The following is a 16,821-nucleotide window of genomic DNA, read 5'->3' on the forward strand; positions in this document are numbered from 1 at the left end:
TTTGATGTCTACACTGTAAAAGTAGAGGCCACGCCATAGCTTTTTAACCTATTTTTGTTTCATAGCATCCAGATCGGAAGGTATCAAGCAGCTCATCATCATCTTCCTCTGAGTCAGGAAGCAGCAACAACAGCAGCAGTGGCAGCAGTGGCAGGAGCAGCCACCACCACAGACAAAACACTGGCCACAGCTCAAGGAGGAGCCACGTGAGCAGAGTTGTCAGCATTCACCATGGCCGTGGTTCCAGCCTGATGCGCAAGGTGCTGCTATCTATGGGGTACAAACGAGCAGCCGGCCTTTGCTGGCTGCTGAGCGGGAACTGTAGATGTGGTGGCACTCGAACCAGCTCAGGGTTAGGCTCAGGAAGTATGCTGCGAGTCAAGTTCGTGAATGGAAAGTCAAAGTCCATTGAGATGAAAATATTTTTTCCAAATTTCCTTGGCTTCGGGGTTTTGTTTGCTGGTTTCTTGGGTATATTTTCCTTCATTCTAAAGGTATTTGCAGTATCTGAAAGCCTGGATTTGGAAATTATAAAAATTGAAGGGAATGGTGTTTTAAGTTAAAGGGGAAAGAATTTTCTTTTTCCTATGAAAGCCCAAAATGCAAAATAATTTGCATTAAGATAAAAATGGGGAGGAAATAAATAGGTTTTATTTAAAGATTATTTTTAAATTTAAGTCCGCCTAATTATTTTTAGATGTAGACCTGAGGTCATGAGTGCATGTAGAATGTAACAAAAATCAGACTCTCCATGGTTATTACTGATTGGTAAATGTAAAGTCCCATTAAGCATAGATCATCTTTATCTTTATTACACACCTACTATTCTATAATTGTACTAAATAAAGGTATCTACATAATAATAGAGCAAATGGCGCTGCAAATGCAGGCAATGTCTATGGGAACTCGGCTACTAAGGATTTCAAAATAATTAGTTGGCTTGAGGGAGCGGTAGTATAGTAAAATATGTCACGAATGTGTATACTGCTATGAAGATATCTAGTATGTATTGTAGGAAGCTATTTGAAATATTAAAATAATGCACAAAATCTTACTAAGTGCAGATAGTTTGGAAGAGTCTTGGATCCACATCAAAACGTTTGCATCTTTGAAAATTCCTGGTGTTAATGAAATATTCAAGATTCCAACCAAATTTATTCTTAAATATTGGGGATATAGAAATACATACTGCAAACTAAACCGATGATGGCTGCTTCTTGCTATCAGTGCACATAAACTGGACTGTAGGCTCTTCAGTGAATCCAGAGATATAGTTAAGCACAGATGGTCGGGGGTTGTTTTTCAGCGCAACTTCCTGGGAGACGTAATTCCACCTGGCATTACAATTGTGGCACAGGCAGTAAGGAGTGACAACAGAAATCAAGGTTATCAAGCTACAACATATGTTCGTTCTGATGCTGCCAAAGTTGATGTGCAACTGGTTGTGGTTCAGCTGGCTGAAACCAATTGGAAAGCGTGTGCTGATGCTGTAATACTGCCTCTAAAAGCACAGGTAAGCACACAGGCAGCTTCGCCCAGAGAGACATCTAAAAAGCCCAGAGTTTTTTAAATAAGCACAGAGCACCTGCTGATTAGGAGAACCAAACAGCGAAAATATACAGATTTTGAAAAGTTTCACAAAGTTTGCAAAATTTCAGCAAATGTTCCTATTTTTCACCATTCTTTTGAATTAAAAATAAAAAATAACAAGCAATCAACCACTTCAAAATCTGGAAAAAAAAAAAGATATTGACTTTCAAGACACATCAAAATATGACCAACAGAAGTATAAAAAATGTTGGAAAAATTGACTGCTTCATTACTACCTACTTGTTATTTGCCCTACTATGAGTTTGTTTGTCTGGGAATCTGGCTGGTTTTCTCTATATAATTAATATTTCAGAAGACTCATAATTCAAATGCATTTGAAATGTTGTATTTCTTAGGATTTATATGAAAAGATGGAAAAAGTAAAGTTGAGTAATAGGTTGACGCCTGATAGATCATCATAAATGAAGGAACAGGTCTTTCCTTTTCTTTTTTCACATCTTGCTGTGCTGTGCTTCCCATGTACCTTTTAATACAAGAGGTCTTTGCATAGCAATTTACAAACCTCTGCTTTTCGCAGCTGCAATTAACAAATTCAGCATGATATTTCTGTATTGAAAAAGTGGGGTGGGGTTCAAATCAAGAGGTATTGGGGAAGGCTAATAGAAATTCTAGTGCAGTCTTCTAGAAAAAAATAAATATTGATTATGAAGTTACCAAGTCTAAGGAAATCTCAGGAAATTATGACAAACCTGATGTTTCAGGGGCTGCTTTGAGACAGGAACAAGTACATGTAGTTCTGCACAACCTATCAAACTTTTTTCTCCTATGCCTCATATTTTTCAGATGTAGTCAAAATTTCTGCGTAAGCCTATCTAGAGCAAAAGAAACACTAAGGATCAATGTGAAGTTTTGGGAAAGCAGAAAAACTTGCATTTTAAAATGGTCAAGGGTGGTTCTGTGATTCTTTTCTGAAATTTGAGTGACTGTTTCCCTGTTTGTAAAGGCCAGACTGAGATGGGGCAAGGAGTGCCGGGACTACAGGATAGCAGCCATGGTTACCACAGGCCAACTGGCGAGGAAGCCAGCTGTGCAGCTGAAGGTGCAATGGGGAAACCTTCCTTCCTGGATAAAAAAGACAGGCACAGTGTATGTAATTTGCTCTTTCCTAAGTTGTTATTTTGCTTTTCTTATGCTATTGGCTTTATAAAACCACTGAAATAATTCGATGAAATTTTTCAACCCAAACATGTTTCGGTTTTTTTTTTTTTTGGGTGGAAAACACAACTTCAGTGGCACAAAAGTATTTTGTGAATGTGTTCTACTTTCTCCACATGTTTCATATTAAAAGATATGCCCCAATTATTTAAAAACTTTACATGCTTCATTTCATTTTCCAAACTAAATGATTTGATACTTCAGTTAAAAATGCCTTTTTGTTTTGAAATGTTCTTCTATTCAGTCTCAAAAAATGCCCAGTTAAAATGAGCAAAATAAAACCAATGTGTTTCCTCTGGATAAAATCAACCATTTAATGTGACCCAAAGTATTATTTCTTTGACTTTTCAATTCTTCCATTCTTTCCCTGATTTTTCAGAACTGCTAGTAGTCCTCATTCTCCCATGTCTGCTTTTGCTCATGTACCTGAGTTTGTCACATCCTGTTTGTTTCTAGATTCATGCAATATGTTCCTGGTGCAGCACTCATGTTGGGCTTCTCAGAAGCACATCAGAGAAATCCATCTCGTGAATTTATAGTAAGGGCAGCTGCAACATCTCCACGAACAATTGATGCTGTATTTAAAGCTCCTGGGGTACGTGTCAATTTTTATTTTCCTTTTCCTTACCTTGAATGGATTTTCAACTACTAACATTTTAATACGTAATGTAAAGAAAAAAAAGCAAAATATTCCCTTTTAGAGAAGCTTCTATATACCTGAATATGTTACATGGGTCTTGAGATACATAGAAGAGAACTCTTGATTTTGTGCTGCTTTGGTGCAACATAGCAATAAGTTGAAAAACCAGACTCTGTAGTCAAATACTTTATTTCCGTGCTGAGAACAGCAGTTAGGCCCAGATTGTCTCAAGTATGACTGCTCTGCACTCACACCTTTATTCATTTTACCCAGTGTGACTAGTTCTGTGGGATGTATAGGGGTCTCAGAGCAGATAATGGAGACCTTGAGAACACCTTGCACTCCGTTGCAACCACATATGGCATCTATCGGTGTTGGGACTCAGGTCCCACATCTGCAGTAACCATGCTTGATGAGACAGGTCCGAGCAAGTTATGACAGCCACAAATACAACTCTGCCTTAACCAAACTGGAGCAGTTAGTTACACTCTCAGAGCAGCTTGCACTGGCTGGATCTGCAGAATCCCACTGATTAATTGGTCCTTGTCCACAAAATCCCTATGCACCACTTTGAAAAAATTCCCCTATGGATCTCTGGCAAATTAATAACAGCTAGCTATTCATACACAGAGAAATTAGTGTGTCTTTAACCTTCCATGGTGCTTCACTATTGCAGGTTCTTTAATATATGATAATGAAGAAGTAGGCACACTAGGCATTAATTTGATTCTCTTGGTAAATGTAATTTGTAGCTACAGTGAGGGATCTTACCCCAGTGCTCATCATGCCAGTTTTCAGCCTGTAATGGATAGTGTTCACTTTTCCAGACACATCCATCGACTTACTCAGTTACTTACCTTATTACCTTACTTTTTAAGAAGTCACTTAGTTATCACTTAAATTTCATCTATGTCAGTTACTTTCCAATGTCCTTAACAATTTCTCAAAAAGTCAAGAAGTGTGACTACAAGAGAAGACAATGATTTCTCGCAAAAGCTTAAGGTTTGGGTGCATCCTGGAGAGACTAACACAACTGCAATTGTATAAATGCATCTTCAAGATTTTTTTTCAAGATAAGAGTCTTTTTTTGTTTGCAGTCGTATCTTGTGCAATATAGTTCAATTTATCTTAATGTATTTTCATTTCTGCTTTTTCAGGTAACACTTTACTATCAGGCACTCCGAATGCCATTCACTATGCCCTTAGGCCCATCTCCAACTTACGAGACTCGAGATATCACTGCCTGGAATTTATTTCCTGAAATAGCTTCGCAAATAGCACAAGAAGATCAATGTAAATATTACTTATATGCTAGTCTCATGAATAAGCAATGTTTGTAGATTCATCCTCTGCCATGACTGGGCCTTGCCTTTCCTTGTAGTGGTCGTATAGGGAAGCATAGTTTCTCTAACCCTTCTTTCTCAACAGCTCATTCCTTCACTTACTTAGAAGCATGTTTGTTGGTAGGTGAATGAAGAGTCTTCAAACTGGTGTAAATATTCAGAGTTCAGGAATCACTCCTGTCTGCAAGTCCTAGAGGTTGTCTTTTGCCCCTTCTAAGAAGGTGCCAAGTCTGCATTGAGAGGTATCAGATGATGGGTACAAGACAGATCATGTCTTTTCTGCCCTGTTTTTTTTCTTCAAAAAGGAGTCATGTGAGTCTTAGCTGGTTGGTGCCTAGCACTTCTGTGGGAAATGTGAACTACTTTTTATCATGGTTATTATTTTTAGTTTCTCAATAATTTGGTACATTTTAGTCTCTGTTAGCTTGAGTTTTGTGTTTAGCATGTAATCAAAATCAATACTAGTGTAATTTATATCTGGTAGTTATTCTGTAGTGCTATCCTGTCCTTACAGACTCTGGCAGCATTGAAAGCTTCTGCCAAGGAGACGCTGAAGTTTCTTTCCTGTTTGCTGGGTAGTTCAATCTCACAGAGGTGGCCTTTGATACTTTGCAGCAGCACACATCCATTGTCACATCTGCCATTTCTTTTCTGGTTTTGTTTTGCAGCCACATGTGAAGTCAGCAAGGCAGATTTCAAAACATTTGATCACATGAGCCATACATATTCTTTCAATAAAAGCTGCAACCTGATAGTGGCCCAAGACTGTACTGAACACCCAAAATTCATCATTACTACAAGAAATGCTGATCCTCAGTCTTTCTCAAGAGAGGTTCACATAAATATAACCTCAGTGTAAGTGCGGTTTTTCTTGAGGGCTCAGAAATTAGGTATAAAGTTTCAGGGAGTTCAGGGGATGGGAGATGTCTAGCTCCTAGGTGAAACTGGTTTGCAACCAGATATTTGGGGAAAGATGGGATTTCCAGAAGGAATCCTCATCTGAGACTCTTTGGTTTAGTTACTCTTGTCTTCAGTTTCACAGACACCATTATCTGATAACCTGCTCATTAATTCCCCATGCTGTCTTTGAATCTTCAAAGACTGAATCTCAAAACCCAACATCCCAATGAATTTTGCACTTTGGAAAGAAAATAGCTCATTCATTCATCCAAAATTCAGATATTCAAATTGGTTCTCTGCTAGCTTTGGTGACAAATATCTCTACTTTTCACATTTTAAATTAACCACTAGTTTCTTCTTTTTTTTTTGTTTTTCTGAAGGAATATCACAATCTGTCCTGCCGCAAATTCAGCTCTCCTTGTGGCATGCAATGAAGAACCAGTTCTATCACACAGTAGAGATTCTGAGTATGAAAAAGGTAAGCTGTGATACCCAATTTTCCAGGACTGACCTGGAAACTAAGTATCTTCAACATGTTTTTATAAATGCCACAGAAAAATCTCAATGTAAAGAAAACACAAGCAGGATTAATTCAAAGAAAAACTAGAGACTTTACTTTCTTAAGATTTGTATTGACTAACATTCCTGTTTCCTATACTATATACACTCTTACTTTCCCCCAGCATAACTGACGGGTAAATAAAGCCCTTTCTTATATACATATGGTATGTCCAGGTTGGTGATTGTTTAGAAAAAAAGTGCTTGTTATAGATACAGTTAGATGATTTGGTTCAGATATTTAGCTGGAGCACCACCGAAGTCATTATTATTTCAAGACTTAGCAGACTGGATACAAAAGTCAGTTCCAACTATAGGGAACAGCAGTAGCATATTTTGACAAATAAAGAGACAATTTCTTCTATTTTTTGCTTGCTCCACAAAAAAAAAAAAAACAAAACAATCCAACTGTAGCAGCAAAATGATCATTATGAAGGAAAATGCATTATGGTGTATTTTGTGCTACTCAGTTTCTCGATTAATTTGAAATTAAGCAGGTCACCTTACGATTCACTATCGTTTTACAGACAATGTTAAAATTTATAAAAATGGAACAACAGTTATCGTGGAAGCTCCAATACACGGACTGAAGAATGTGACTTTTGATGGTGTGATCCTTAAGGTATCAGGCTTACTTTCAAGGTTACTACTTTCTTTCTGTTTAGTACCTTGGCAGTGTAACAGACCAACACTTCAGTATTCGCTATAAAGATGTGCTATTTTATAGGTTACCGTTGCTTCATGGATGAGAGGAAAGACCTGTGGAATTTGTGGAAATAATGACAGAGAAAAGCACAATGAACTCCTAATGCCAAATCATAAGCTGGCACACGGCTGTTCTGCTTTTGTTCATTCATGGGTACTGCTAGAAGAAACCTGCTCTGGTGGTGAGTAGATCTGAAAACAGTTTATACTTGTGGAGAATACGATTTCACTTTTCCTCTGCCAATAGCTAGAAAAACATTTTTTTAAAAGCAGCAGATATCTTTTAAGTAGAAAAGACAGTAGCAATATATATCCATTTTAACATCGTTAACCACTGACTGTTTAAAACACTGCCTGTGAATATAGAGAATATATACTACAGCAAAAATCTTTCTCGTGCAGTTCAATGTTAAATAATTGATTCTACTACAATTTCTTAACACTGAGTAGCTTTTTTCTCAGAGAGGCAAAATCAGGCCTAATCTTGCTCCCGCTGAAGTAAGTGTGATTTTTACCACTGAATCAAAGCAGTTTCAGCTGTTGTCTGCAGACTTAATTGAATCAAACAAGTTGCAGGCTATGAATGCAGTGTCAGATGTTAAGTTTATGTAAATTTTCAGAGTGCAAAAAATTTCATTTTCGTTCTGCACCATTTGAGGATGCAATGTCAGGGAAATATTTAAAAAAAAAAATATCTTAAAGTAAAAGAGCTTCCTTTCACGTGTAGCTGGAAAAATAATGATGGTCTCCCATAACATCAGTACAGTTTTGTTCTGTAGGTCTCCATTTACCTTGGACCTGAGATAACTTTATTGAAGTTAATGGTTGTTTTCTCCTTGACTTCAGTGGCAGCAGAATTGTACTTATCTGTGTGTCAGGAAACAGAATCATAGCTGGGATCCTGTTAAGTTACATTATACCTTTCTAGTAAGATAATTGCAGCATTATAAAAATCATCCAATACAAAAATTATCCTTGATGTTATTATATAAATGCTGCCTTTTTTTTTTATCCATTCACCACAGTTGACATTTTTCCTAATGCAATGAAGTAGCCATTGTGCTTGCAGTATCTATTCTTAATAGCTTTCAGACATGAGAGGTTATTTTCTGTGTATTATGTAGTTCTAAAAAGGTGGGTATACATGATTCCATTTGGGTTATATTGTGCAATTAGATTTTAAAAATAGCTCCCCTTTCAGACGCTTTCCTCTATACCCCAACTTATTATCATCCTATCTTGATAACCTCGCTGCTGTGAAAATGGTTTGTCAGGCACCTGTGTTTTAATAAAAGATGAAGAGAAAATACGGACCTTTATTATTGCAAGGATCGATTGGGATTTATTTCTACAATTTTAACTACCTTTCCTTTTCCTCTTAGGGTGCAAGCTGCAGCGCAGTTATGTGAAGCTGGATCAAAATCCTACTATTGATGGAGAGGAATCTACGTGCTACTCTGTTGACCCAGTACTGAAATGTATGAAAGACTGTACTCCAATCGCAAAAACTTCAGTTAAGGTTGGCTTCCACTGTTTCCCAAAAGGTATGATATTTTTCTCTCTGTGTGTCACGTACTGTAGGAGCTCTGTCAGAGCACTCGAAAGAACAAAACACAGCACAGCCACGCACAGACCTGTACTACTTCGGCTCCTCTCTGAGCTGCTGGTTTTAATCCCATTAGTATTTCCATAACCACTGACAGTACTGGCCAGCTAAAAGCTAGTTTAGATGATGGCAGGTAGCATCATCTGAGAAAAATATTTGAGGTGGTAAAAGGGGCAGCAGTGATCGATAAAAATTTTTTCACATTTTCAGAATCTCCGTAAAGTTGAGATAAACAACACTGAGTCCTTTTATGCACATTACAGCCTGCAATTTTGTGTAGACCAGGGCAAGCAAGGCAATTGAAAGTCAGTCAAGTAGTGTGACATGACTGCTGTGATTAGACTGCCATACTATGCCACTGTACATCAGCAAAAAACACATTGCTGAAATGTTCTCTAGATTGTTCCAAACAAATGGTTTGGTTTTGAAGCTATTTTATACACACGCACTCGTGCCCCAGATTTTTAAAAATACTGGGCCTTTTTCTCCTTTCATTTATACCAGTTCGTCGTGGATGTGATGGACTATCTAACACAGGTTCACACTGCAGTTATATAAGCATGAGAGGAGAATCCAGTGTGGAACCTACAGATATTTCTGGTGCATTCCTTCCTAAATCTTTTAATGAATTACACAATACATAGATACCTTACAGGGAAACCTACCATTAGGGAGTATCTACTGAAGTGATCTTTCCTCTGTGTTAATCATTGTTGGCCAAATCCTTTGTTAGCTGGGATAATCCAGTGCAGTTTCACTGAAGCCAATGGACCCCTGTGTTGAGTAATACTGGAGAGGAACAGAGTATTTTATGTCTGATTTTAAACGACATCTGTGTAGAACTTTGCACTTTGCTCATGTTATTAATATTGGCAATGTGCTGAATCAGCCCATAAAAGCAATGAGTATCTTTCTATAATAGTGAACCATCTATAACAGCCTATTCAAAAAGTAGCACAGAGAGAGTGCTAATAGTTTTCTGACAGCTCCCTGAGATGCCAATAGATGCATCCTTTTATGAAAGGATCCACCCTCAACAAAAAACCTTCCCAAATCTTGTCATAACCATGTTTCACAGATTTCTTTTGTGTGTCCAAGTCTGTATCTCTGAAATGTCATCACCCCAGCCACTCACTGCCTCAGAACATTAGGCTATAATAAAGCTGTCTCATTCTCTCACAAAAACGTGGGAGAAAAGAGGAAAATCAGAAAAAAAGATATGTTAGTTGTCGCAGACAGTGCTGCTTTTACAGCAACTGCGGGCTTCTCTGGTTCATTTACTGAACCAGAGACTGGGAAGTCTGCTAGCAGCACTCCCAATCAAGGGCTTTTTTTTATTTATTTATCCTGAGGATAAGGAGGAGGGGGAAAAGGAGGAGGAGGGGGAGAACAAAGGAAAAAGATGCCATTTGTGATTTTTTTAGCAAGGTGATTGCTTTTCATAAGGCTAAGGATCAATAGGAATACAAGGCAAGCCCTTAAAAACTGTTCTTTTTCTTTTTTGTTCGATGACTTGGAGAAGCAGCAGAAACAATATCCTCATCTTTCTCAAGCTGAGAACATGTATTTGCATACACTGGACAAAGATCTTTTCTCAGCTCTTTATATGAGAACAATCTGCTGTTTCAAAAGAGAGGGACCCCATCACTGTCACCAGTGGAGCAAGGATAAAATGAAGTACAAAGATGCAGAATTTCCCCTGTTGTCCTTAAATCAGTGAGACGACTGCAGCCTTAGGATCTTGACTGGGGCAGACCTCACTCCAAGTCCACATATTGGTTTACATTCCACAAGCCGTACCCACAGGGATTGTGGTTACTCAGCCATGATGCAGTTTGCCCAGGAAACTATTTCCTACATGGACATGAATGTGATCAGACCCACAGTGTGCCCAAGAGTAAGACACATAACAAGAATTAATGTATGTAAAAAAACAGAACACAGACTTTTTATAGCATTTCTCATTTCACAGCTTGAAAATATTATATATTTTTAAAAAGCATCTCCAGCACCTTTCTGGGAAATATTATCCACTTTATTATGCAAAATCTGTGCTTCATGATGGACAGTAATTTAGCCAAGGAGAGCATTAGTATTTCAGGAGATAAGTGACTGATACAACCTGAACCCATACAGCGGTCTCCAAATATCCCTGTGATGAGAGATGGCATGTTATAAATGTATTGTCCAACTAAGGGATAAAACAAATGGAGGTAAAATTATGAAAGCTTTACCCATTCTCATTACACAAACTTAATCTAAAGGGATGTCCTAATATTCTTCCAGATGCAATGACAAAATTCCAACCAGCTAAGAATATTTATTGGGAGGATGAATATCATTATTCCATTTAGATTATTTCAGCATTAAGGGATATGGCTTATTCAAGCTGCTGTTGATAAAGCAGGGTGGTAAGGTTAATACTGCAACTGACAATGCTCTGCCAGATTTCACAATATATGGGAAACTTTAATTAGAAGTTTATGAACCTCTGAAAATTCTCCAAAGGGCTTATCCTTCAGAATGATCTTCGACAAACAGATGAAATACGCAGTGATATGCAGCACTAACACAAAAAGAGATTGCTGATGTGTATTGGTATGTGGTGGTCTTACACCAATGGTGGCTACCGCCAGCACTTTTACAGCCTCCTGCCTGTTGTCTTTGTGCTTCGTGAAATGTTATTCAGTCTGTTTTTAGGGAAGTATTATAGTAATTATATCATGGATGAAAATCCTGCTCCAAGTCAATGAGTCAGGTGTCAGTTGTGGGGGCAGGATTTCGTTCTTTACTTGATGAGGGAGTTGGCAGCCATCAAAACAGTATTTCCTTGAAACGTGTTAATTTGCTTGATGTTAGTTAACAACGGCTTCACTCTTCTGACAGATACCACTGTAAGCCTGCTGGAATGGCAGAGAAGCAGCGATAAGAAATCTGCATCTGAGGATGTTGTGGAGTCTGTGGATGCTGACATTGATTGTACCTGCACTGGCAACTGCAGTTAAGCTACATGTTTTAGTGTTGTGCTATAGACATACTATACAACTGACTGAATAGCTGGACAGATAAGAAGGGAACGTAATAGCTGTAGTAAAATATTAAGAAATGTGCTTGAAGTAAATAAGCCTACTGCATTTCATCCAAAGTCAAATGCATTATGTACAGTCTGCACTGCTTAATAAATATATTGTTCATTAAATAAGTATTCATGCGGTCTCTCTCTTTATTTTTCCCTATCATAAAAACAATCAGACCAACTATAATATTATCCAGAAATTCTGCTTCCTTTTATCTGAAATATAATTACAGCAGTCCTCTCAAGATTATGTTCACTAGGTGATGAAAGGAAAACATGATTACGGCTACTGCTAACATTCCATTGTGCAAAGCATTTCATATTTAGCATACTAAAGACACAGTAAGCATTTGTTTTCTTTTATGTTTTCTGGTAAAGAGCAAAGTCTGTTCTTGGAACCGTTCTGCAAAAAAAACACGTTTCACTCCCAGCAAGACCATTAGCCTTAGTACATTCTACAAACGAACGAATTGGACTGCTAGACTCCCACTGTAGATTTCCAGAGAGCTATAGTGTGTGACACAGTCCCCATTTTCATTTACTTTTCAATGGATGTGCTGTTGCTTCATGAGCTAAAAGCATGAAAGGAACTTTTTTTTTTTGGTTTACCATCTCCTATTGTATATCTACGAAAATGATGCCTTCAAAAACTTCAGGGAACAATAATATGTCAGGTAGCATTCCAAATACTCAAAAAAAGTAATATATAGAAAAATATGTAAGATCAATAGCATCATAAAGCTAAAATAAAGTACAAGCAGGGCAGTTAGACTGTGTTTAACCAGTGAAATGTCAATCTGCTAGCTTTCACTAGGCCTATACAAAAAGGTAGTTCCCCCCCACCCCAGGGGACCAGGAATAGGTGGCACCTTCAAACCCCAAGCAATGGCACAATATCTCTTCACCTTGTGCACAAATCAGCCGTGCAATGAGCCGTGATATGTTTTCCATAACAGGCAATAGAAGCCAGCATGCTCTTCCAAGAGAAGTCTTAGCATGGGCAAGGTACTGCTGAACACAAATGCTGTCAGAAAACTGTCATTAAAGAAAATTCTTTCCTTTCTAACTAAAAACTGAGCTATCAGTGACGATTGAAGACTAAATAGCTGAACAATTACAGAGTAATATTTCTCAGTGCTTTTCTTTCAAGAGCAGAAACGTGAGTAATGTATAGTACTCCTCTCACTCTCTCTCAAGTTGCAGCTTGCCATTAACTTGAAACTAGTAAAGACCCAGTTGTTCTCAGTGTACTGCGCTTACTTCATTACTTCCAGAAGGAAGCAAGCCATTATGAGTTTGCTCAAACCAGGGCTCAGTGGCCTGAGCCCTGATGCCTGGTGCGTACCCTCTGGCAAGCATGCGTACTGGGTCTATATGCAGACAGCCAGTGCTCTATTCAACAGGTTTTTTTCATGCAACTATGTTCAACCTAAGACCAGTAACATGAGTTCTTGTACTGTTTTTTCATTTGTAATAAAGCATTCACAAATTCCCTGTACAAAAGCTGTGTTTTGCTAACTGTCAGAAGTGCTATGCTGCAAAAAGGGTAGCCCCAAACAAGAGGGGAGATGAAGAATATTGCATTCCACTTTCCTTTACCATCACACTAATACTACACCTGGAGAGCCCTTTTCTTCCTGATATTGTTTTCACTGTGGCTTATGGGAGATTTGCCATTGGCTTTCACAGGATCAGACTGTCATCCTTAATCCAACACCATTCTCTTTAATCCGCTTCTTTACAAAAGAGAAACTTTCGCCACTCAACCACTTCAGATAAGACAAAGGTAGTGAAGAGATGTAGTGAGAGAAGAAAAATGAACTTTCATGCTCAACTACTGCAACAGGAATTTAGTAACAGCAGAGCCATTAGTAAGAGAAGAAATTCTGCTCGCAGTAAAACACAGTCATCTACACAGAAGCATGATGCTAATTAACAATGATCAAGCTGGGATGTACAGTACAAAAAATACAAGCTGTTCATAAAGGCAAATGCCTTCTCCCAGAAACAATTTACAGACTGTTAAAGTCACTGGAGAAAACTTGAAGGCAGAGACTTATCAGCATTCCTAAATTAGTTTAATCTACAATTACGATATATAATAATAATATATACTATACAGTGTTAGAAAACAATAAGCATGCCAGGTCAGGCCTGTCCCTGCTTTGGATCCTGCACCAACAAGAAGGTAACTCCAGCGCCCCAATTAAAGAGAGACACCAGAACAGGTACAAGTCTCTTTCTGCTAAACTGTCAAGCCTGGAAAAAGGCATCCATCCTGCCCCTGCTAAAACCACACGTGTGCCTTTTGCGCAGCAGCAGCTCCTATCATTAGCACTTCCCATTGGCTGTGGTGTTCACGGGCAATAAAGCTCCCAACAGCAAGATGCTGCATGTGACAGCTCGAGCCCAAAAGTCTTAAAGACACTCCTAGCTCCTGCACTGTCCCCAACACAGGGAAAGAAAGATGAAAATGCCCCACACTGTCAGCACACGGCCAGGGAATTCACTCACCGTCACTCAGTAACGCAGCCCGGGCTGGGGTGCAGGCTCAGCCAGACGGAAAGCAGTCGCTAACAAAACGCAGGCACACTCCTTTCACCGGTCTGTGCAGGGCACGGGTGAGACACAGCTCTTATTATTTCCATTTCGAAGGGGCAGCTTTCATTTCTGTCCAGTCCTGTTCATTAGTGCCCTCTTGCTGGGACAGCTGAATGCCTTGACTGACTGAAAGACTCCACTGATGCTGCAGCTGTAAAACCCAAATATAAGGGAAATTAGTAAAGCTTGAGGTTGGCAGTGGGCATGGCAAAGCAAAACACTTAGAACCAGCTCATTTTGCCAAAGGAATTAAGAGCATTAGCAGTACAAGTGTGAAAAAGCCCTTCTGGAGTTTCTAATGCACCATACAGACATTTCCAACCCATCTGGGAGGATAGCTGCAGTCCAGATTTAAACCTCATTTGGAAATCATGCCCGTCCTGTCGTATAAAGCAAACCAAAGTTATACAGCCTACCGAGTATTAAAATGTTTACTTCACAGTCTGAGCTTTTATGCACTCTACTTTTCATTCCTAGTGCTTCTCAATTATACAAATTAATGAACTCTGGACTTTGCTGTAGTAAAGAAGGAATATGACCTTGCAATTATAGTACTCCAGTATTGTTTTAAAAAAATTAGTGTCAGGAAAAAGATGCAGGCCTAAGCATAGGCCAGGGTTGAGTCCTAATCCTGCCTCTGCAGCTCTGTAATGTGGTTTTGCATAAGGCTGGGGATTTCTGTGCCTCATTTTCTGCATCAGAAGGATATGACTACTTACCTACTTGATGGAGTCAGAAATGCTTATGAATTTATAGTCCCGTATGTCTTTTGCAAGTTCTTCAGTGATTCTAGAGATGAAAAGTAAATTTTATCACTAGATCTCCTGACCACATGGGTATATTTTATTGCTAAGTTGAAGGTTTTCATTTTCAGATTCATCCAACTGTAAAATAACTATACATTTGGAAAAATTCAAAACAATGTACTTAATGTGTTCACGGTCAGCTTTGGTTAAACCTTAGTGGATTATTCATAAAAGCCTAGAATTGGATTCTGCTATTACAGTGGGATAGGCAAAAGGCTATTGGAGATACAGTCTTTTGTATCCTAGACAAAGACAACAAATCTTTTGTCTGTCAGACCTGGCTCTTCTGATTCACTAATTTTAAACTACAGAGTGACTCTCAGGAAAGCATGGTCATTCTGCTCCAGAGAAAGGAGCATATCAGTCCCCTCCTGGAAATGAAATGCCTGCTCCGCAGCACGAGCGTTAAAAAAATATAACATGTACAATTCTAACACCACTGAAGTCAATGGTTAAACTCAACAGAGCCAGGCTTTTACTCAGCATGTTCGAATGAGTTATTAAATGAACTTTAGTTGTCCCTAAAAATAAATGTACTGTGTGGATCTAAGTGCAGCTGACGAATAAGAAACCTCGGGAATCCAGCAAATAGAGTAGTTACAGCTAGAACCAGAGGCAGCCCCGAAGGTTGCAGGGAGCAGCTCTTAGCGGCCGCCTGAGCTTTGTGTTGAATCCCAAGGTCTCTCGTGCCATCTACTGGCTTTTCGGTTTAGTAACAATGGTTTAAATCCTTTTCCTCCAGGTTTATTTATAGGTCTGCAGCATTTCCAGGCAGTTTTATATAAATTCTAATCAAGGTTTGGGGTGGGTTTTTTTCCCTTTAACCTCCACACTTGATTACTATGTGGGGTTTTTTCCTGTAAGTACATTACAATTCTGTACCTTTCTGAACACCATTTCACATTGTCTCTGGAGGAAAAAGACATTGCCTAAGACATTCTCATTTCTGTTATTGCTGGATAGGCAGTAATTACATTGCAAGCAGGGCTGGGAGAACAGTTTACTAAGAAAATCCAAAGCTGTTCGAAAATAACACGGTTCTTCCTCAATCAGTGTGAGAAGGTTGTTATTTTTGTACCTGAAAATGCTTTAATGTACAAAAAAATATCTGATTTTCCCTCTTTTTTCCCTTGCAGTTCACTTAGCTGTAATTCACAGTGAACACTTACATGTCCTAATACTATTAAGTTTACTTTCAGATGGCTTTTGGGAAGCAGGAATTATAGATAGATAGATCTAATCACAGCACTTCCTTTAATTATCTGTAGCCTCTTTCTTCCTGATGTCCCAGTTTCCCTCCCCTGTTTTTCTGTGTCCACTGGCATGTTCAGCTTCTCTCAGCAGGGCAAACGTGCGCACCTCAATACACCTTCACCCAGCTCCAGGGGTAACAGGCAGCCCATCTAGAAGCTATTCAGGCAGCTTCAAAATTCACATTGCAACCCATGTTAAAACATCAGCCTGCTGAAGCTTTTGGAGCTTTACAGACTTGCTCTCTCTCTTCTCTCTGTGCTTTCCTTCTGCAGTATCTTCCACTCATTTATGATTACAAACGGGCAAAGGGCCAGGGACTTGTGTGACACGGTAGTTGTAAAGGCAGGTTGTTGATGTTAGGCAAGGTTGGAGTTCAGGGCCCAGGAGGAGTTTGAACATCCAAGACCTCTATGGATTATCCTGGAGTACTCCAATTGCCGTCTGCATAACAGAGGCAAAATTAAATCAAAATCTTTACAGTAGCAGCTAACTGGGATTCATCACATTGTGCACACTGTCAGTCCAAGTGAACTGTTACTGAATAGCCACGTTCTCCATCACCTTTG

At 38.9% G+C, this 16,821-nt stretch overlaps 1 protein-coding gene across 1 annotated transcript in view; it reads left to right on the forward strand.

Annotated features, from left to right (window-relative positions):
* Nucleotides 1-11,523, forward strand: part of LOC137666750 (vitellogenin-1-like) — a 43,107-nt gene extending 31,584 nt beyond the window's left edge. The window contains 11 exon segments of the mRNA XM_068406955.1: nucleotides 66-260; nucleotides 1,307-1,513; nucleotides 2,555-2,697; nucleotides 3,223-3,361; nucleotides 4,564-4,699; nucleotides 5,418-5,604; nucleotides 6,030-6,127; nucleotides 6,735-6,829; nucleotides 6,935-7,094; nucleotides 8,295-8,456; nucleotides 11,405-11,523. Coding sequence (XP_068263056.1) covers nucleotides 66-260; nucleotides 1,307-1,513; nucleotides 2,555-2,697; nucleotides 3,223-3,361; nucleotides 4,564-4,699; nucleotides 5,418-5,604; nucleotides 6,030-6,127; nucleotides 6,735-6,829; nucleotides 6,935-7,094; nucleotides 8,295-8,456; nucleotides 11,405-11,523 — 1,641 coding nt within the window.
* Nucleotides 11,524-16,821: the final 5,298 nt, after the last annotated feature.

The sequence above is a fragment of the Nyctibius grandis genome, chromosome 8 (assembly GCF_013368605.1).
Source record: "Nyctibius grandis isolate bNycGra1 chromosome 8, bNycGra1.pri, whole genome shotgun sequence".
In the NCBI taxonomy this organism is placed as follows: Eukaryota; Metazoa; Chordata; class Aves; order Nyctibiiformes; family Nyctibiidae; genus Nyctibius; species Nyctibius grandis.